This window comes from Strigops habroptila, chromosome 9 (genome assembly GCF_004027225.2).
Source record: "Strigops habroptila isolate Jane chromosome 9, bStrHab1.2.pri, whole genome shotgun sequence".
NCBI classification, from domain to species: domain Eukaryota; kingdom Metazoa; phylum Chordata; class Aves; order Psittaciformes; family Psittacidae; genus Strigops; species Strigops habroptila.
In genome coordinates, this window is record NC_044285.2 from 24,683,158 (window position 1) to 24,705,573 (window position 22,416).

The 22,416-nt window shown below is 43.4% G+C and overlaps 1 protein-coding gene across 5 annotated transcripts; it reads right to left on the reverse strand.

Moving 5' to 3' along the window:
• Positions 1-3,633: 3,633 nt before the first annotated feature.
• Positions 3,634-22,020, reverse strand: RLIM (ring finger protein, LIM domain interacting). Of its 5 annotated transcripts, XM_030497635.1 has the most exons (6): positions 16,449-19,642; positions 15,297-15,560; positions 14,548-14,659; positions 11,712-11,900; positions 10,774-10,857; positions 3,634-9,927 (listed from the first exon to the last, which is right to left on the reverse strand). In XM_030497635.1, the coding sequence occupies exons 4-6, from the start codon at positions 11,878-11,880 to the stop codon at positions 8,393-8,395; spliced, it is 1,788 nt and encodes a 595-aa protein (XP_030353495.1). In that variant the 5' UTR covers positions 11,881-11,900; positions 14,548-14,659; positions 15,297-15,560; positions 16,449-19,642; the 3' UTR covers positions 3,634-8,392. The 5 variants fall into 5 exon arrangements, with proteins under 5 accessions (XP_030353495.1, XP_030353496.1, XP_030353498.1 ...); XM_030497636.1 differs by lacking the exons at positions 14,548-14,659; positions 15,297-15,560; positions 16,449-19,642 and adding an exon at positions 21,799-21,990; XM_030497638.1 differs by lacking the exons at positions 10,774-10,857; positions 14,548-14,659; positions 15,297-15,560; positions 16,449-19,642 and adding an exon at positions 21,799-22,020.
• Positions 22,021-22,416: the final 396 nt, after the last annotated feature.

Sequence of the window (22,416 nt, forward strand, 5' to 3'; positions counted from 1 at the left end):
TGCTTAGATCTAAGGCAAACAGCACAGTGGAGGCATGGAAAAAGGAGGAGAGGGGGGAAAGAGTGCAAGGTGTGTGTGGCTGGGAGGGAGGGGACAGACCAGGCTCCCTGTGGTACCCCGCAGCCAGCCCAAGCCCACCCCACCAGAGCAGCACGTTGGGCTGCAAGAAGCACTGATTGCTTTTGGAGCTGTTTGTCGTTCATGCTTTATCCTGGCTGAGGCTTCGGGGTGTGCTGCTTTTTGATCTTGGCACAAGAGCTGCACCAAACAAGTTTCTCCTAATCTCCTGCAGCCCCACTTGATCCTGCGCTGGGAACACACACAGCATGGGGGCTTTTTCGGCATGGTTGTGTAAACAGCCCCTCCTGTGGCTGCGGGGTGCAAGTGTGTGTGTCCCCATCGTCCTCACATGCTCCAGCTACCGCTCTGGCACGCGCCTCGGGTTGGGGTTGTGTGGTTGGGATTGTATGGTTATCCATCGATTGCAAGGTTATCCATCGGCTGCTGCTCACCTGGAGCATTGGTCAGGCTGGACCAGCCCTGTGGCCGATCCCACTCCATCCCCAGCAGTGGCTGCAGCTCTTCCACTCAGCCCCCGAGGACCCAGCCCATGCTCCCCAGGTCTCTTCTTCTGGACCTTCTTTGCATCCTCGTGACCCAACCCTGAGGATCCCCATGGTTTTCTCCCGCCCGTATTCTTCTTCCACCTGTGTTGATGTTTTTACCAATCCCACTCAGATGAGCACAGTTCAAAAGCCCTTTCTTTATTCAGCTTTACCTAGTTTACCTTCAGTTTAATTCACCTCCTTTTTCCCTTCCCCTCCTCTGTCCTTCATCCCCTTCCACCATTTCCCACCCCCTGTCCTTCCTGGCCACACCATGCATGCAGGGAAGATGGACAAGCAGCACTGCCAACAGCAATCAGCTTTTAGGGCATTTTCCAGCCTCCCACAGGTATTTCAGTTTATTTAGAGGCATCTTTACAAATTAAAGTAAGATCATGCCAAAGGTGCCAGCAGCAAAGACAGAGTCGTTTCCAGGTTCATTTAGGATTTATTTAGATTGTTTAGAAGTCAGAGATTAAACTGTTCCTCCCGCTGCACATCCTCCTGCCTTTTACCTGCCTGGTGCTGCCTTCCCCTCGGCCAGGAGCGAGTGATGCTCAGGGCAGGCATGCAGCAGTCCCACCTCCCTTCATGTCACAGACCCCTGCCCTGGGATCAGATGATAAACCCTCTCCTGAAATAGCTTAATTTCATGAGCCTTCACACCCACAGCACCCTCCAGTAGCAGGAAAACCACCAGGCAGCCTGTGGGCAAGGTCCGGGTCTGGGGTGGTGTCAGGGCTGTGAAAGGAAAGACTAGAGCAGGTATTTATTTAAGCCACAAAACTAAGCCAGGCACTTTTTGCTTCATGGTTTTTCATACAGGACCCATCACAACGAGCAAAGCCGCTGCTCTGGAGCAAAGAACTGCCGGCCTTCAACTTTCAGCCTGGAGGAATCACGTTCTGCAAATCCATCCCCAGACATCAAACCAGTGCAAACAATAATCTCTGCTGACACCCAGGAGCCCGAGCGGCTTCCCTCCTGGTGCTGCCATGGGAGAACCCACCATAGCCCCTGTCCAGCTCCCATAATCCGACTCTCAACACAATTGCAAGAATGCTGCCTCGGCTTTTTCCTTGCGAACCCAGGACCCTGCTGGTGTAGGGTGCCAAAACTCAAGAAACCCTCAGCAAATATGGGAGGACTCCTGGTTTATGAAGTAATCATTGTTGAGGGGACTTGATGCCTGCATTTTCACATGCTCGGCTGAACAGGGGATTTATTCAGGGGAACAGTTGGAGCATGCAGCACCAGCATCTCATTAGTGTCACAGACAATGCCCCTCCAGTGTAAGACTAAAAAGTAGGTTTAATTTTCCCTATATAACCTCATTGTAAGGGTTTAGGGAGCCACAAGAGAGCTGAATTTAAGTTAAGTTCATTATATTAACAGCCCTGAAACAGGTTCAATTGCACTTGAAACAGCTGGGAAGGGTGAGCAAGCAGCAGCCAGCCTCTGCTTTCCTCCCCTCCTCTCTATTTCCAAGCACTGGATCCCACTTCTTCCAGAAGTCAGAATAGCCCTTTTGGAGATGAGAAGCCCCTGAATACACGGTTATTCCTGCACTCCCATCGCTTTGGGATGGACAAGTTTGCCAAACACAACCTTCCTCCTCCCAGCCAGCAGCAGGTCCAGCAAAGGGCCAAACACATTCCCCTGTGAAAGTCTGGATCTGCCACAGGAACGTGCCCTGAGGGGAGGACTAGGACAGTGTAAAAGGTTACAGGTTTAAGCACCAAGAGGGAAGAACAAGGTTATATAAAGTTTTACAGGCCAGGACAAAGACCTCAAATATATTAAAGAAAACAAACACAGGGATGAAGTCAGCCACACACGTGCTCCAAGGTTGGTTTGGCATCTCTAAGCAATTTGAATCATAGAATCCCAGACTGGTTTGAGTTTGAAGGGACCTTAAAGCTCATCCAGTTCCAACCCCCTGCCACGGGCAGGGACACCTTCCACTAGAGCAGGTTGCTCCAAGCCCCTGTGTCCAACCTGGCCTTGAACACTGCCAGGGATGGGGCAGCCACAGCTTCTCTGGGCAACTGGGGGTTGATCAAGAGTTTTTAGGGAACAAATACAAGGCTACCCAAAACAAAGGACTACTTTTACTTCCTAAAGGGAGATGCGTGGCTGGAGACAGCAATCTGGCAAAGAGCTCCTCATACAGACAGTGTGGGAACTGCTTCATGGATGAAGTCACCAAAATAAGAGTTGATGCCTGTGTTAAAGACTCAGTTTCAGCTGGAACTGCGCACTTGCAGAGCAAGACAGACCATGGAGCTCAAGACAAAGCATGCGGGAATGGGGAGAGAGGGAAAGCACCCTTATCTAAAAGAGCTCTCCCCATGGAGAGGGAACTGGAGCTGAATCCTGACTCAGTGAATCCCTGGAGAAGCCCACGACTTTCCTCCTTACCCACCAAAGAGCAACACTCGCAGTGCTGTTGAGCATCATGGCACCCAAAACAGCGGGCGTTGCGTTTCCAAGCTATCCATCACCTTCCTACCCTGTCTTTTGTTTTACTGTCATCACACTCCTTCCGGGGAGCTGAGGTGAGGGAAGCTGATAATGAAGATGCCTTCCCACGCCCTAAAAAATTCCCTTCCCACTCAAGTATTTGCATGTACATCAGCTACTAACTTTAGGATGGTTTTAGCTGCTCATGAAAGCTGCTGTACACTGTGAAGTGCAGTTTTGGGCCCTGGTACTGATGGGCATCTGTAAGAGTCACAGCTACGACTTGAAAGACAACTTGCAGACACTGCTTTGGCATCCCACATCATCCACTGACAGATTTACACAAGTCTGGGACAGTGAGATTTATTGCTTCAGTTTAATGTGCTAAGGAGCAATAAACTCTTCCAAGAAGTCAACTCTACCATTCCGGCTCTTTCCTTTCTGCCCAGCCTCAAGCGAAAAAGCCTACGGAGGAAATAGATTCCTACCACATCCATCATCATTTACTCCAGTGCAGTCCCACCATAAGAAGAATAAACCCAAGGAGTGATGATCGAGCACAAAATGAACACTTCATGCATTTTATTGAGTCTATTTAAATTTGCATTATGACATCTTACATAGGGAACAAACTCCTCCTAAATGTTAGCTAGCAAATCTGGTCAAACTCTTGTCCCATGACCTCAGAGTACCATTTGGTATTAAACAAGTCCAGTATAAACAGATGTAAAGCACTGTACAAAAGAAAAAAGGAAAAAAAAACCAAGGAAAAATAAAGAAACCTGTTACATTCTCAGTGGAATTCAGGGCTTCCCAACCAACAGCCTTACTAACAGGCAGTGAAATGCAAAAAGGGGCCTCGGGTGTTTTTTTAGCTTAAGAGAACAAAACCAGATGAAACAATCAAAACAAACTCAATGGTATGTTTTCCCATGAGAAAAAGAAGAAAAAAAGAGCCATCTCCTACCAAAAGGTTGGGAAGCCCTGGTATAACAGATGAAAACACAACTTTTACGTACTTTGGGCAAGTTACCCTTGATTTTGTCTCTCCACCCTCCTCCTTCCCTCTCTAGCCAAGGACAAACAAACAAAAAGCCTAGTGTATGTGAGGGTGGGAAATATGTCTGAATCTGTTATAATTCCCTTAATGTGGCTCCAAGCCAAGCCTGATCCAAAGCACCTCCTCCTGGGAGAAGGCGGAGGAGCAGGCAGGCATTTCCATAATCACTGAACCTCACCAGCTCCATGCGTGCTACATACCCTTCCCCGAGCAAGGATGATCACTGAGAAAACCAAGACATCAGTTACAAGAACACATATATTAATGAGAAGGATCCCAACCTAACCATAAGGCTGTGGCTAAGCCAACATGTTCTGTATCATAGTGTGATGGTGAAGATCACGCTGGGAGACTCAGAAACCCCCTCATCGCACTGCTAAAAGGCAGAGACACACGGTCAGGCCGTAACTGCATTTCTTTTCTCATCTTCACATTAGACCCTCATCATTAGGAGACCATTGGGAACCTCCTCTTTGTGTAGGCAACCATTTCGAGATAAACATGGACACAGATACACCAGGAAACATCCTTTGGACTTGCCACATTTGCATAATCCAGCCAAGTGACAGGAAACCGGAGTGACAGCCATTGTGGTCCATTGTGCCAACTGTGGTGGGAAATCCATTCATCTGCAAGTGGGCACAATGGACAATTCCAGCTCCTTCAGCAATGATGGGGTATCGTGTCAGTGCAGCTGCTGCACCTGCACATCCAGCCTTCGTACAAAAGGTCATTTATTGAGCAATGTGCAGTACTAATCAAATCATTTTTAAATGGAATAAATTCACTACCTACAACTTCTCTGCAAAAAACCCCAACTTGTGCAAAGAAATAAAAGTGCACGTGAAAGGGAAACGTAACAAACCCCAGGAATAACTCTTCGCAGTCTTTCAATGGGCAAAGCCCCAGTTAAATAGAAAGCACGCATCCAAAACTCTGTATTGGTTCATAATCTGAGCTAAACTATCAAACATAGTTAAATAAAAATAACACTGTGCGTTCTTCTCTGTTTTGGCCTTGTGACTGCTATAATTGCTGCGTATGAAGGTCCTGTGGGTACAAGGAGGAAAGGAATGAAGCTCGCATGCCAGATAAGATATTCCCAGCAGGAGCTTGGATGGTTTAGCAGTGTGACAAAGCCACCGTGATAACTACTGAGGCGAGCAATAACAAGGAACTCCCATCAAAAATAAAGCCATAGCCTTCAGTGCGAAAGGAACCGTGCTGCTCCAAGGCAGATTCCATGCTCCAAGCAAGGAAGGCTGAGAGGCTCCCACACGGTGGCACTGCAAACCAGGCAGAAGAGGCAGCCAGGAGGCCTCTGCCTCTTCACTCCCCATTTCTGTACAACCAGGCCTTTGAATATAACAAAATTAGCCCATTATAACCCTTCCTGTGGCTACAGGCAGGAGTTATGTTGCTGGATGCCTCCATGAAAGCGTGAATCTAAGGAAGTGACAAGTACAAATGCTCAATAGCAAAATGATCCATAAACTGTAAATTAGGCTAATTGTGAACCCTGTTAAATGAAAAACATCTTTCCTATTTGCTTAGCAATCCAAGCGTTAACATTAGCTTTTTCTAACTCCCATCTAACTTTAAAAGAATAGAAATTGAATTACCAGAGGCCAACATATGACTCAGCTACAGAAAGAGGTCTTTGCTGCATCAGCAATTTAATTCTGCCAGCTCCTCCAGACGTCAGACAAGAACCCCCCCAGCACCTTCAGCCCGCTCAGCATTGGAAAAGGCATAGAAAACATTGAGAACACTCAAGGTCTCCTGACCTGAGATTAAATTATTTGTTCTTGGTACCATTTGGGAAACCTCCAACATTTTATTAGTTGCTATTGTTACAGAAAGATAAAATGTTAAGGCATGCCACTATTAAGCTATAACAAAACTGTAAAGTTGATTCTACCAATGTGAACAGTTACTGGAAACTCAGAACATTAAAAAGAAAGCTATGTTGAATGACAGGTATCACAGCCGTGCTTCACATTGATTAGCACTAGTGGGCTCCTTTCTTTCTGGTCACCAGCATTAGTCCTCAGAGATGTACATCAGGCTTTTGAAATCTTACATGGTATTCACATAAAGAGGTTTTTTTTTTTCTCTTTCTAATTCTATGCTCCAGTAAGTCAGTAAAGCTACTGGAAACTGCAACTGATAGCGTGTATTTGCAATGTGAATGCTACTAGAAGAAATTCAGAAGTGTTATTCTGTTGAGGAAATTTTGGCATAGAGAGTCCAGCATCTGAAATAGCTCATTTCCAATTATACAGTGATGCATGTCAAGAGGGAAAAATGCAAAACCCACAAGCTTGTAGATTCTTCTGTTCAAGAAGAATCCACCCAGGAAGCCCCACCAGGAGGAAAGCGAGCTCAAGAGCCAGTCAGGGTTTCCCACTGAACCAAGCACCACAAAACGCACACGTAGAGAAACTTTGGAATTTTGGGACATTGTGGAAGCCTTAACTAGCTGATGAGATGTTCAAATGGCTTAGAGCAGAGACTACAGTTTATGCAACCACCACTGTAAAACACCAAAAATGTGTTTTAATTAGGAAAAAAAAAAAAAAAAAAAGAGATAAGCCAGCTTTGGTTTTATCATGTGAGGAACAAGCAATGTTTCCCACAGAGCCAGCAAGAGCAGTTCATATCCCTTCATAACTACTGCCCTGGAGTCCAAATATTGCTTTCCCTGTCACATGTGTAAGCCAGGAAATAATCATTAAAGATTAAAACAAAACTGGCCATTGAGGGTGAAGGATCTTTTCCTCTGACACTGATGGTTGAGGTACATGCTCCAATTCTCCATTTCAATGTCACACACATCGTTTTAAACATAAATTCATCTCATTTTAATCTGTCCAATAGGAGCATAAAGAGTTTGTTATTCTTAGACTTGGCTACACAGTTAAGTGTAATCCCATAATCAATTACAATTTTCAAATTTAATCTAACTCTGATAATGTTTTCCAGTTAATACTTCAGTTATTTTTCTGTGGCACTCAAGCCACAAGCTACTAACACTGGACATATCAGCACGTTCACTCAACAGATTCAGAGGTTGCCAATACAATCAAAGCTATCTGGGAAGAAAAAGCCAAAACCTGTCAATATGTATTTGCTGAATAGTTACGTAGAGTTGCCTCAAAAATTGAAAGTAAAAGTTGATAGAAAATTGGGCATTGAATTTGAATGAAACCCCATTGAATGAACTGGTAGATACTGGTTTGTATTATCATGTATCAGCAACCATACCAAGAAATAACCAGCCACTAGAACAGTTTCTTTTCTGGTGGCATTACCAAGCCAAAACACTGCAATTATAACATTTAATTTCCTTTTTTTTAATGCAATTAAGATGTCTAATTCAACTGGGTCTATATTACAGTAGCTGTTCACATAAATAGTACAGATATGCACTGCTCTTGACAGGTACACAGTTACAAAAGCAGCTCTCTTGTATTTAGTTTGCTCTCTGTGTGGTGGGTTTTGTATGAAAAGCATTCTTGATTTCTAAGCATGGTACAATTTTAATTCTTAATGCGTTAGTACAACAGTGCATTGGAAAAGTACTGAGCTTCTACAAAAAAGCTTTACAATTTTAAAACAGATTTTTTTCTTCTTTATTTAAACAAGCATAGGCAATTCTTATATTTCCACAACAAGATAAATATCCCAGTTAAGCTAACAGCTCATCCTACAGCGTGCCATAGTGATGGGGAAAGGGCTAACATTAGTGTTATTTACACAGACATGTCCAATATCAACCCAGGATGAAAACTAAAAGTAGGTTCAAGTGTGCAATTAAGTTCATGTTATTCTTTCAGATAGTTGGATTTCTTGCAAAAACTCCTCCTCGACTCATGTACATTTAGCTGGGATGACTTCTCAAAGATCTCCTCATAAGCACAATCTTGAGGACATAATGTTTATTGGACTGGGATGGCAGGGGCTGGGCGGGGGAAAGAACTTAATACTCTTCACAAAGAAAAAAAAAAGTATGTTTAAGTGAGTAGATGTCTTTGGACAAGTGAAATTTAACACCCAAACTGACTAAATCTTGAAAACTCTAATTAAAGAAATTTTTCCAGTTTTAAAAGCTTGAATCCAGAGAAAATGCTTTCACGGGGGAAGATTCACTCCAAGTCATTACTATACATTTGAGGTACCACTCAAAAAGTGGCCATAAAGGAAGTGACTTCTTTGCCCATCACTATCACACTAGCTGCTTGGCCATAAATCCAGATCTCATTTAGACAACACTCTCTCTGTTACCGGAAGCTAAGACTGCTCTGCGACAAATGGGACAAGTGGAATTCTCTGATAACCAGCGATCAATGCAGTGGACGTGATACTCGTGTGAACAAGGCAGCTTCCGGAGCTTGTTGCCTTCCGTGTACTCGGTAATACACACACTACAGGTTTTCAGAGCATCACTCTCACCAAAATTCCTCATTGCTAGGTTGTCAATTTGTTCTTTGGTGAGTCCTCTTGGTTGGTCATCATCATCTTCATTTAGAAGGAAAAACTGTGCTAGGCTAAGGAATGGTAGAGAACCACTTTCTTCAAATGTGACCGAGCCCCTCGTATTCCGACCTTCCCGTCTGGCACCAGATGTTGAACCACCTTCATTGCCACCTTCATATACCTCCCCTGAGCTAACATCTGTACTTTCATTGCCTGAAGTACCACTACCTCCGTTCTGTGGCTCAGAAGCATCCACGTTCTGGTTTGGAGCTGGGCCACTAGGATCTGCATCGCTATCACTATACATAAAGTAACTCAGCTCTCCGAAGCCTGTCATTATCTGCCTTAGCATAGTCTGAATAGCAACTGATGTAGTCTCGCTCAAGCCTGTGTTTAAGATCCTACGGATTGGAATCCTAATGGTACTGACATAAGTTCTCACTCCAGCCCGTTCTGAACGTGAAAACGTGCGCCTAAACCCTCCCCGTTCACTTTCGTAGGTGACGGTGTTGTTGGGTGTCTGGGACCTGGACCGAGTTCTGTTGGCTATGCTGTCTCTTTGCCGATACTCTCCTGGACGAACTCTTCTCACCTGAAGATCAAGCACTATGGTAGGAGGCCTCTGCCCAGGAGTTGCGGACTCACTGGTACCGTTAGTTTCTGACGAACCTGCTGCTTGAGGCACAGGTCTTGTTTCAGGGGTTGAAAACAGAACTGCGTTTTCACTTGGCATCTCAGTCCCCACTGTATGCTGCCTTAATGTCACATGCTGCCTAGTTCTAGAGCTTCCCTCGACTTCATTCACTGAGGAGTGGTCAAGTGTTTGAGATGATGTATTGTGATGAGCCCTGCGAGGAGTCTCACTCACTGGATTAATAGGTGACCTACTTCTATCAGTCCTAGCCCGTGTTCTCCTCTGTTCTGGACTCCTACTTCTTGCTCTCCTCTGGCCTCTAGGAGGGGAAGCTTCCTCAGTTGTTAGCTCCTCTGAAGTGCTCCTTTCTGATCCAGGCTGCCTTACAGATGGCGATTCGGACCTTGGAATTTCAGAGTCACTTTGGCTGTTTTCCAGATCCTCCCCAGTGGAAGGCTCTACAGATGGCTCATTCTCAGTTTCTGGATTTGTGTTCCCATTATTACGGTTGACATTTATTTCCAAGCTGAATCTGAAGTCACCACTATTTGGGTTAGTCCGGCTCACTGCTCTCCAAGACTGGTTTCCTCGTTGCCCACTCCGTGTTGTATTTCCAGTCTGTCGGACTGAATTAAGCCAGTCTATTATAGAATCTCCATTTGAAACATCTTCTGCGGACTCTGCACCTGTGAAAAAGACAGGGAACTACCAACATTAGAGTACTGAGCTAATTTTGGAGTGATCTTTTCCAAGAACATAACTGCTTAGTTTAACAAGTGACAATTTAGAAGTGCTTCATCCTATCAAGTGCTATTGTGGTTTCACACGTAGCATCACAATTCTTAACTACCAGAGCTCTTTTAAGGGAGCAGGAGTGGACGTTTTTCTAGGAAGTACAGATAGGCTACAGCCATCACATAGCAAACAAGTCATCAAAGGAACACATTGTCTATCATTAAGTGAATGGAAAGTCACATTTCAGGTGTCATAACACATCAATATTCTGTGTTTTCCTTTCCAGACAATTAGGTGATCTATCGACCGCTGAACAGAGAATTAAGTTTGTCCTGACCCTTCACTTGAAGAATAGCTTTATAGCAAATCTATGTCACTAAAGAATGAACCCCAGTGGTAAGCTCCAAGTGTCCTTCACCAATCTCTATAGAACAGTGATAACAAAAGCAATGCACCATCTTTGGAAGGGAAGAATGGTGAATAAAAAGAGAGGGATTGCCAAAAAGCATCCCACAAGGGAGCACACAGGAAGGCAACCTTTGAAAACAAAAAAGGAAAAATAAAAGGAAAATAAACAAACCTAAATCAAACTTTATCTTGATACCAGTAACAGATGCATTATGAGTGAAATCTGTCCCAAACTGACCTCTGCAGCAGGTATCAGACATAACGGTCACTTAGTTTCAAAACACAGCTCACCTTGCACCTGCCTAGGCTTAACTTGTTCCACTCCTGCACTCAAGTTAAGGTCCGTATGGGGTGCTAAAGTTAAGAGTTTTCACAAATACTGTATATACCTCTATTCTCATCACTGTTTTGCTGTGGCGGACCTTCTTTAACTTGGTGTAGCCTTCTCAGCAACTCTTCTTCAGTAATTTCACCTTAGAAAATAAGCAAAATTTTCCAAAAATATTTCCAAATCATATGTATGGCAAGCATTATCAAAAGCTTCTAAAGAAGGTACAAGCCACTGCTTGTCTTTTCTAGTTAAATCCTGCCATAATGAGACTGCCAAGCAGGTTGCTAAGGGGAAGTTCAGATACTTCAGCACCACTGTCCCAAGTAAGTTTTGCTGAAGTGGAAAGTTCCAACAGTTTCAACCTATTCAAGACAGATGTGCTTTCTGGTTCTGGAACCTCTACAACTTGTTAGCAATTTTTGTCATCCTATACCAATTAAATGGCTGTCCAGAGTAAAATATTTAAAGTAACACCTTCACAAGCATGAAAGATGGTTTAAATTAGTTGAAGTCATGTTTTAAATTAGAACTGGTTTGAATTGGGTATCAGCCTACAAAGGGTCAATTTAAAGTAGTAAGTCAATTGAAAACTGACATTAAAATGCCCATGCAGAATCTCACACCAGGCTACTTACCCTAGTTACAAACTCTTCACTCACCAGCACAAAACTTTTACATAGATGCTTAAGGGAGATTATCTTTCAATCAAAAATGTCTAAGGGTCCATAACTGGCACAACTCTGGGTGCTCCCACCAAGTTGTATAAACACTAGGCTTTTGTATCAGATGAACCCACATCACCCTGACTACCTCTCCAATAGTCAGGGCACCACTCAAATTTGAATATGCACAAATCAGCAAGAAGCTACTTCCTACCATGGAACACAAACTGCAGCACACAAACTAAATGGGTGAAACAGTTTCAGGAGAACAGAAAAGGACACAAATCACCTACAAGCAATCCTAGCAAGAGGTACACACTCAGGCATTACCTACCTGGTGTTCCTAGCAAATTGTTGTCTCTCATAAGCCTGTAGTCCTCTTCACTCAGGTTGTTTACAAACTGATAGAAAGCTTCTTCTCGATCTAACCGATCCAGCTGACTCTGACGTTGTGCTTCCGATTGATCGATATTCCCTTTATCACTGGAATCTGAGCTTTCCATCTTGACAAGTGGAAGAGTACCTAAAAAGGAGAAAACAAACCCTTTATCCAGTGTAATGAAATATGCCATGGAATTTTGGCATGTTTAAGTTGTACTACAGTCATCGTTATCGTTAAACTGAGAGGAGAGGCAGGTTGCTAATGAAGCTTCAGTTAAGATGAAATGCATAACCACAAGCGATCAAAAGTGAAATCATTCTCCAAGCATGAACCTCTTCAAGCAGTACAAACAAAACCTATGCCCACCAATAAAGCACGAAGTAGGAACACGTGGAATATCATCAGCCATAATCCTTAGTCCATCTTTTACATTCACACAGTTGACTTGGTGTCCATGACTCTGCTTTTTAGCATACAATATTCCTAATGCTGCAACTGCTTCCCAAAGCATGCCTTACAGCGCCATACCGATACAAGGCATAAGCCATCCTTGATCATGCTCTCTAAAAGAGCATGGGATTATATGTTTATTGCTTCTTCCCACCTGCTACAACAAACACCCTCTTCACCATCCAAGTGAATTTTAACAGAATGAAGGGGTTTATGAAGAGTTCAAATATAGAAGATGGAAGATGCTATGAAACATGTATCCTATTCATTTCCTCAAAAAAGGAAAAGGGTTTGTAAAACCAAGTTTATAGCTTTAAGTCAAGAGAAGAATTTGCTTGCAAGTTTCAGCACTTACTGAATTATTACTATTGCTAACTAAAATTTCCAGGACAAAACTCCACAGCATATGCCAGATATAATTCCCGTTACAAAAAGGTGTCTTCTATATTCCTTATATTTAATTACAATCTGATCCTCATGTTGGTTTTCATTTGCATGAGATACTTGACAATGTCTCAAAAAATTATTGATGAATGCCATGTCTATATTTGATAAATATTCTAACAAAAGACATGCAAATGCAGGAGACATTCTGGCACTAGTTGCACTATGCAAATATATCAAATGAAGTTAAAATAATAACTAGTTTCCTTAATCACTATGCCTCGCTATTCACAACATCAAGAATTTTCCTGTACAACTGGTAGAATCTAGTTACTCAGAGAGGTGATTAGCAAGCTAATCCTCTGCATGCTAAAAAGCTCTGCAATAACATTCCCCATCAGAAAACATTCCTTTCATTTAAACCATACTTCATGTGACATGAAAATACTGGAAGAATAAAGCTTTTCTGCTTCTCACTGGAACGTTTCCAACACTTCGACATCTGTCTAGTGCAAAAAGCATCTTTTTTGGGTTTGTCAGCACAGCTGTCAAGTCAAGACTGCCCACAGTTTACATTAGTGCTTCTCCACAGAAGCACGGTACCGTACGCTCTCCAGGGGCACTTTATTTCAGCTGCTATTGAGAAAATTAAAGTGCACTGACAACCTCAGTGTGGAACAGTACAAGAATTCCAGAGGATGGGACATCTCATTACTGCAGACTTGTAAAGTATAAAATAGCTGCTCCAACCCTCTTCAATTCTGACACAGTAGAACTTGCTTTTAAAGTTAGTCACACGACAGCACAAATGACTTGTTGCCACTCAGTAATACAGTTAGCAAGGCTATTGGTGTTATTTGGTTCTGTGAATTTCTGCCATTTTACCAAAGAAATCAGGCTTATTTCTGATCTTTTTATCAGCAAGCAGCAGCAATCTCCAGGGTTACTACTGTTTCAACTGGAAGCCTATCGGCCTTCTCTGCATTGCTAAATCTCTGGCGCAATCTGAAGATGGCATGGCCTGTCTGAAGACTCGCATGTGACGTGCTGTCAAATACACTGCTAAATGAACCCTCTCCCAGTGGAAGTTGTGCAATGGTTTCAGCAGGTATGTTCACCTCTGACTGGGCTCAGTGATGAAATCTGTATGCCCTGCCAATCTCAGACATATTTCTAATGAGAACATCGCTTGACTTGAAACTCAAACAACTTTTTACAAGCTTTCCGTAGCAGAATTATGATTCCAAGTAACTTCATTTAAAGACATTCTGAGAAGACACCAGAAACACAAAGACAGCTGCTTTTAAAGGAAACATCTGAATAAAGCCTTAAGTAGAATGAGACTCTCATCCAAACTGAAGCCTTGAAAGATGTGTAAGTTCTCTGGGGATACACATCAAAACTAACCAGCATTCCCTTTTTTAGGACAACAATAAAATAAAGCTGACAGTAAGATTAAGGAAATAAGGGAATGTATTAAGATGCTAAGGGATGGGAGCAGCATAAAGTCGTGTAAAATATTTTCCCCCAAGTGACTGCCACCTTGGGATTTACTGACTTTAAAACACATAGAATGTCTTCATAAAGATGGCAGTATTAACATATTTGTAAGCATTAGACTAATTCTACAACAGCTTTTAGGAAAGCAAGCCACACTATGCGTACAAAGCATGACATTTGTTTACTGCTTATGCTTGAAAATTTTCCTTTTAACTGCAAATTCCAGTGCTTGCAGGCACCTTAACTACATAATGCCTATTGGCTTCTAACACATTTGCTTATTCCATTTGAGAAAATTAAGGAGCACCATTCCTGGTCATGGAAAACAGGAGCTTCTAAAGAAGCTTCAGAACAAGTGAAGTGTGTGAAGAAATAAATCTCTCTTCTTTACCCCCAGACTGATGTACTCTGATAGGTGATGCTTTAGGAAATGCTCAGAATAAGTCAGTCTTACTGATTTACAAGATTGCTCCTCTTCAATCTTCCATCATCTCATATCTTCCCTCCTGAACCATAAAATCAGCTATTGGTCAAGACTGAAAAGATGCTACTGCTAGGAAAAAAGCCTCACAAGTAGGATCTTGGATTAAGAACAGCATTTACATTAGGATTGTTTCGACTAGTGACAAGCTCCCTGTGTTTTCCTATTGCAAGCTCCTGTAATAGATTACACTCCCCCACAATCCTGTAATAGATTACAGTTTCACGCTGTTTAGTTTCAATGTCCTAGGAATGCAATGAACCTATATGGGATGTTTACACAATGGAAATACAGAAACACATAAACATGCATCAACACCTTCTCCCTACCTTACTATTGACAGCAATCTACCCCAAGGCTTCTGCTACTTTCTGTCTTTTCACCGTCCACTCAGCCCGTTGTCCACACTGTCCTTTTTAAGCTTCACCCCTCACACCGCTGCAGAGCTCTGCTCTACCAGACTGAACTTACTAGAATATTTAGACTACTACTGCCTCAGTATGACTCCATAGATCCCATCTGGCTGTACCACAGGATTTCCATGGTGGCAGTTACCGTGTCACCTCCCTCCTATTTCAGCATGATACAGTGTTGCAGAAATAACATGAGAATCCGTCCCTCACTCAGGAGTCTGCTCTCAGCTCATACACTGCACAAAATTAAGATTGGCTTAAGGAAGCCAACTACAGTAACATAGGGAAACCCAACAGGTATACTATTACCTTACAACAAAACAACCAACATTTGATTATCTAATAAGCAGGTACTTGTTTCTCTTTCTTCCAGTGATTTAGTTCAACTCAGAGGAAGACTGTTCCTAGCCAAGTTAAAAGATTCACAATTTCCTTCTTCACTGTCCTTCCTTGTCAGCACTGAGTTGACAAAGGGTGGGGAAGGTCACGTCTATGAGCAGGAAGTTCAGATCTGCTGATTACTGCCAACTTCAGCTGATGAAAACCTCTTTATGGAAAAACAGGGGGAATTGCCTAAAGGTTGCACAAAACAAGGGAATCACAGCTAGAATAAATTATTTTCTCCTATTAAAAAAAAAGGGGGTGGGGGGGGAATATTCTTCACCAGCTAAATATCCAGACACATTAACTACAGTGAATTCTTAACTGGTGTTCCCATCCTTCCACAAGTCAGCAAAGTATCTTCCCTGCAGTTATGCTTCAACAACCCGAGATTTCAGAGCACGTATGACCAGATGTCTCTCCACTGCTGCAAGAGACTGCAGGAGCAAAACCAGTAAGTCCACAAAACATACTGTTTGTTACATTCTTTCATTCAAGAGGAAGTAATATTATGCCCACTTGGATAGGAAAAATTTAAGAGTACTAGATATTCCTTCAGCAAAGTACTAGATATTCCTTCAATAAAGTACTAGATAGTCCTTCAATAATTAGATATTCCTTCAATAAAGTATTAGATATTCCTTCAATAAAGTATTAGATATTCCTTCAATAAAGTATTAGATATTCCTTCAATAAAGTACAAGAAGTATTTTACATTTTCCCTTATGCCAAGTTATATGTAAACTAAATCCAACCCACCGGGAATTTACTACTGCTTAAAACCAACCTAGTGGGACAGCAAGCACTGGTAACTGACTTATGTTATCCATTTAGCTTCAACAATAACACTGTGTATCTTCATACTGCAGAAAGCTTCCCAGAAAAAGTAGTAATGGACCATGAGGCACAGTGATAAACCACTAGTTCTTCCTCCTTCAAAAATGCGTAGTATCTTCCGCTATCAGTTATCTGTATCAAACACCAAGACACTGCTTTAGCCTGCATTCCTGATTTTCTGAATTAAAACAAAAATTACACATAACATTAGAACTCTCATTAAACTAAGCAGGTAAAACTGACAAGATGTGTTGAACTCAAAAATCCCTCATTTGCAGGGTTAAATGGAAAAGCAATACCTTAAAATTAGAAATCGTCATGAGATTTACGGGGCAAGTCTCCAATTTTAACAGGACAAAGGCACTGAATTAAATGGCAGAAACAACTCAAATGCTCATGAGCTGTCTGCAATGTCCTCTAGAACTCCCCATAGAGGTGTTACTGGTATTTCAACGTTACAGGAGAAATTTGTAGCATGCTGCATGTTAGAAACGCTTCCTGAATCACCTCATGTCTCAGCAACATAGTCAATACCTTTGCATAAACAAAAAAAGATGAGGGCAATATGAGTGTTCCATAGATGTGCTCAGCAGAAGGCTAATTTCTCATTTATGATTCATAACCTCATCATAATTAGGTACTTCAACCGGTAGAGCACCTTGCTTACTTCCAGTCTGCCGAAATTATCAAACCCTTTGACTACAAGAAGTGACTCAGGAGTGGAAGCCAGAAATACTTATTTTCTGGTTTGGGTTGTTACAGATTAACTATTTCTTTTCCTCCTCTGCTTTCCCTGAACATAACTCAAAGACATTTTAGCTCTACAGCAGAAGTACGACACAGCTGTTTGCTCGAAGAGCTTTCCATGAACTCTGACTTCAGCAGCTCTAACATACCATCCCGTCTGGCAGGACCACCCTCGGCACTCTCTCCAATTCCATTTCTCAAATGACACCAGAACAGCAGCCAGAACAGGCAGTTCTGTTACTCCGGGTTCTCTATGCACACACAGAACCAACTGCATGTGCAGTGTTCATCAGAACCACCCCACCTCACAACTACTAGGTTCTCCCAGAAGAACTACAAGTTGAAAAATAGCTTCCATACCACTCAGCATCCAGTTACTCAATCCTCAAACTAGCAGAAAGACATAACAGAAACTACATTTTCATCTTAAATATTTCATCATTCAAGCCTGCAAGCTCAAAAGCAGGAGCAAAACCTGACTGTCAGTGAATCCTGTCATTAAAGGAAAAAGATACCATAAACCAGTGAAACGAAACAGTGAAGTATTCGCATTATACATGGAGCTTCATTATGTCAAGTTTGGTTTGTTATTTTTTTTTCCCTTTCTTGCAGGTGCACAAGTTGCCTTTTGTGATCACACCAAAGGCTTTGATAACACAGGTACAATTTACTCACCTACATCTTAGAAACAGTAACAAGTAACAAACTTTTCTTGTTTTCAAAGCTACATCATGAATTTTGGATATACTCTTTCTTTTCCTGCTGTTCTTGCTTCCTGTTGACACTCTGATGAACAGGATCTACACTCTTAGTAGATGTCACCTAAATTTTAAACACTCAAGAACTCATTATGTCCTCTTTGCCTCAAAAAATGTCATGGAACATGTAGCACTTCTGAAAAGCTGGAAGGAAATTGTCTTCTATGAACTATTCCATGTAAACTGCTATAGAAGTTAAATGCTGGCCTAGCAAGGAGTGTTAAACATTGACTCAGCTATTTTACTACCCCAGTATGTTTCAAAGCAAAAGCCCGAAAACGAGATGTCATTCTGAACATACATTTTAAACAATAGAAAGCAGTTGAATACTTTTGCAGAACAGTTGCAGAAAATTCCACAGAATAAAAAAAGGAAAACATTTCAAGAGAACCAACTGTTGAGATGAAGAGAAACACTCTTAGATGTACCATCAACTCCTGAGAAGTCAGAAAGTGAAGAAATCAGAGTACAGAATCCCAGCACTCTCCAACAGTCCTACACTAAGGCAGAGCAGGCACCTTACTGTATAAATTCCCAACTCAAAGAGATCTAGTTATAAACCAAAGAAAGCTCATTACAGTTTTCCAATTTTATCTTCTGCACGAAAGGGTAAAGCTTAGCAATTCCAGAATACTGAGAGCATGTGGAATGAAGATGGAGCTCTGAAAATACATGCAGCAAGAACTGCCAAAATGCAGGGCTTCACATTAGCATCTGCACTTACTAAAACAACACTTTTCACATGCAAGTTGAAAATAAAATTAAGATAGTACTGCCTTTTGCCTTTGAATTCAGGTAGCTGCTTAGTGTATACAAAGATGTAGCAAGTTTCCAGCACTGGAGTCTCATGAAATGATGCTCTTTTCCCCCCAGAAGTGAGCCTCCTGCTAGGTCAGCAAGCAGAAGGGCCACTCTGAAGCTCAAAGGAAGAAGTAATGCTGCAAGCAAGTAACCAGTGTTGACACTGAAAGACAATTGGTATAAACAAGATTGATACCCAAGGAAGTTGTACCCACAAAACTACATAATGACCAGCAGGTACTATTCTGATTTCTGAAGAAACAGAACTTCTGGTTAGTGAAAGCACTGAGCCAACCGTAACTCACCGAATTTCACCTAGAAAAGAAACCCCCACCTTTAAATTTACTGCCAAATCTCACTGTCTCCACAACACTGTTGCTAATACATGCACTACTGGAACTAAAAGGCTGATAAAACACTGACAATCAGTACAACCACAACCCACACAGGAATTCTGATACATGGATTTTGGTTGTTGAGGTCTAGTGCCCAATATAGGAGCAGAAAACAAAATTAAGCAAAACTTATTTGAATGTAAGTAAGTATCTGTAAGCCTAGAATTCCATATCTGATGATATACCAAGGCAGGCAAGCTCAAGCATTTTAACATGACTACGTGCACACACATCTTGCATATTGAAATTGAGAGCGCTCCAAGCAAAATGTTTTTAAGTTACTAAATTAAGAGAAAATGTGTGCTGATTTTTCCATATTCATTTATTGTTAGATGGTTTAATGAGACCATATGACTCCGCAGACCTCCTCGAGTAAAAAGCTGAGCTTAAATACTGTGCATCAGCAAAAAGTTATTAACACATACCTCGTTAATGTAAAGCTGAACAGTTTGAAGGAGACAGGCTTGTGTGCTTCTTATGATCTTAACTGCAGGCAGGAACCCGTGCAAAAGCTAAACCAAGTCTCTGCGATGCTTCTGGCTATCCCTGCTCACCATCTGAAGCTTCTAACTAACTTCTGAAGCTGCTACACTGTTTAGAAGCATTGTTTGAGATGCACAAGGCCATCACATAAAATTATCTTGAAGATGGAGACATCCATGTTTGGGTTTATCCCTTACAAGGTTCATTTCTGCAAGCTTAAGAGCTGATAAGTATTCAAGGCTGAGATTAAATTACGAAACCTTGGATAAATACCCGATAATTTGGGTTTCTGGATTTCAAAGTTTTAATTCATGGAAACTGAGTTCTCCACAAAAAATTTAGAACAGTCTAGTAAAATGTTACGCTATATTAAATTAAGACTTAAATGCAATCTTTAGACTCAAGTATATGAAGTCGTAACATTATGTTATGGCTGCAAAAAAAGTAGTACAAGACCTCCACTGCAACTAGAAGCATTCTATTAAGATCAAGGAATTTATTTTGCTACCTTCCCATAGGGAAGATAAATAAAGGAACGAGCTAAGCAGATACATTAATATATGGGTGGTTTGAAACCATCTCAAATTAAGGATCACACTATCAATCCCTCTAAAAATACTAGTACAAAAGGAGGAAAGAAAGGAAAAAGAGACATGTAACGGAGATTCCAGACGCTGTTTTCCAGTACATTTGGGCATGGCTATGGATTCAGTAATATGGAAAATAAATATGACACAGATGACAACCACTACACGCTTGAAAAATGCTGGTGTGGTTACTTCAGTGACAAACATTCATGTAGTCAGAATTGCTGATGAAGAGAACACTGTAGTTGTTATTCTTTAGTGGTCTAACATAACAAGAAACCCTTAATTTTATAACATGCGGTGTGTTCACTCTTGTTAGGGGCAGGCAAGCCATAATTCCAAGATATAATCCCTTTAATTCCAAACTGGTAAACCTGTGGAGGGAATACAGTCAGCTTAACTGCTGGAGTTGACCACTACAACAAAACTAAGCTTCTGACTTCCAATTATGACAATTAAGTGCACAAGAAACAGCCAACTATTTGGTTAAAGACAAAAGTAAGAAGAGAAAACTTGACAAATCATTGCAATTAAAATTCAGGGACAAACTGGTGCCAGAGCTTCTTTAGCATTCTGACAGCCATTTTTGACTTGAAATTAACCAGTGCTGCTCATATGAACAGGGAAAATAAATGAGCTGTGTGATGGTACTGCTGGGTACAATGGAGTTGGAATTCTAGCTTACAAGCTTCTCTGTATAAAGTCTCTATCTTCCTGAACAATGGTGAAACAAATAAAAAACCAACCCTGTATCTTTTGCTGTGACACCTTTTGTCAGGTTCCTTCTACTACACACTAAAATAAAAACACATAACAAACACTAATAACTACGTTACTGTTATATACAACCAGATATTGCTTCTCCATTAAAGTAGATCACTGAAGATAAAGTAATAAGTACATCTAGCTGGACTTGACAATGTCGATTCTGAAAACCCAGTAAACAGAAACCTCAAATGTCAACGAACAGTATTAAAAAGGGAAGGAACAACTTGCACAGGAAACTAAGGTGACAGAGCAAAGATGACGTGATTAACTGGAGAGAAACTAATAGGGTAGGAATAGCAAACATCACAGGTTTTAACAGGTCCCAAATTGATCACGACCCTCATAACAACACAACATGCTAAGACTTCCTCTTGCCCGTGTCCCACAACAGGACTTCTTGTCTCAACTCAGGGGAAGAATAGCTTGAAAACACCATCCTGAAGAGCTACGATTCCTTAAGTAGGCAACTAAGCCGTATAGAGAGGCCCAAGACAGCGGCTGTAATTCCCCCACGCACTTTACCCCTCCAAAAAGGGGCTAATTTCAGTTCCTCCTCCAGCCCAATCGGATACCTACAGGGTGAGGGGCCCAGCAGCCCTCCCGGCGGGGGAGCACAAACCCTCCTCCGGCTCCAAATGGAGGAACAGGTTCTCCCCGCTCCGGCGGGAGGCCCTGCCACACACCCCAGGAGAACGCGAAAAAGCGCCCAGGGTAACAGAGCCCGGCCCATCCGGGGGGGGACGGGGCCGAGGATCCCCGCAGTGCCCCGGGCACACCCGCGCCCAGACCGCCATCACCGCCTCCAGCTCCATCACGGCACCCGCTCCGCCTCTGCCGCGGGGCGGTTTCGGCCTCCCGAGCCCCGCGGAGCCAGGAGCCGCCCTGCCCTGCCCGGGACCGCGCAGCCCGCACGGCGGGGACCCAGAGCAAGGGCAAAGGGGTCCCACAGCGCCCGGCTCCGGGCGGGGGCCGCGGCCGCCGCCGCCTCCCCTGGGCCTGGGCCTCTCCCTCCTCCGGGCCATTTTGAGAGTTCGCCTCGGGCCTCGCTACTCACCGCCCGCCGCCGCCGCCCGCCGCCGCCGCCTCCCCAGCGCTCGTTCCGCTGCTCTCCCCGCTCCTCAGCGGACTCGGTCCCGGCTCGCCCCGCTCCGTCCGTCCCCGAACAGCCGCAGCGTCGCCCTCCCTCCCCTCTCAGGCGGCCATTTTCTGCTCCATTGTTACCAAGGAACGGGGGCCCGGAAGCGGCCGCCGGCTAAACGGAAGTGAAGGCGCGCGCGCCTCTGCGCAGGCGCCGCCGCCCCCTGCGGGATGGGAGGAGTGGGGCGGGAGGGAGAGGGAGGGAGGAAGAGGGAGGAGGAGGGAGGAGGAGGAGCAGCGCGGCCCAACGAGAGGAGCGTGGAGGACCGCGCGGCTAGAGCGGCCCCGGCGCCGCCGCCATTTTGAAGAGGGGCGCTAGGCCGAGGGCTGAGGGCGAGTGGTGGGTGAGGAACTCCGCGGGCACCCCGCGGCCTCCCGCTGCCCCCCGGCGGGGCGGAGCAGGGCGGAGCGGAGCGTCCCGCGGCCCGCCCGTGCGGCCGCTATAGCCCAGCAACAGCGGGGCCTGCGTTTCCACAGCAGCAAGGCCCGGCAGTGTCGGGGCCATTTCATGTCAGCTCAGTGTGTGCTGGGCAGA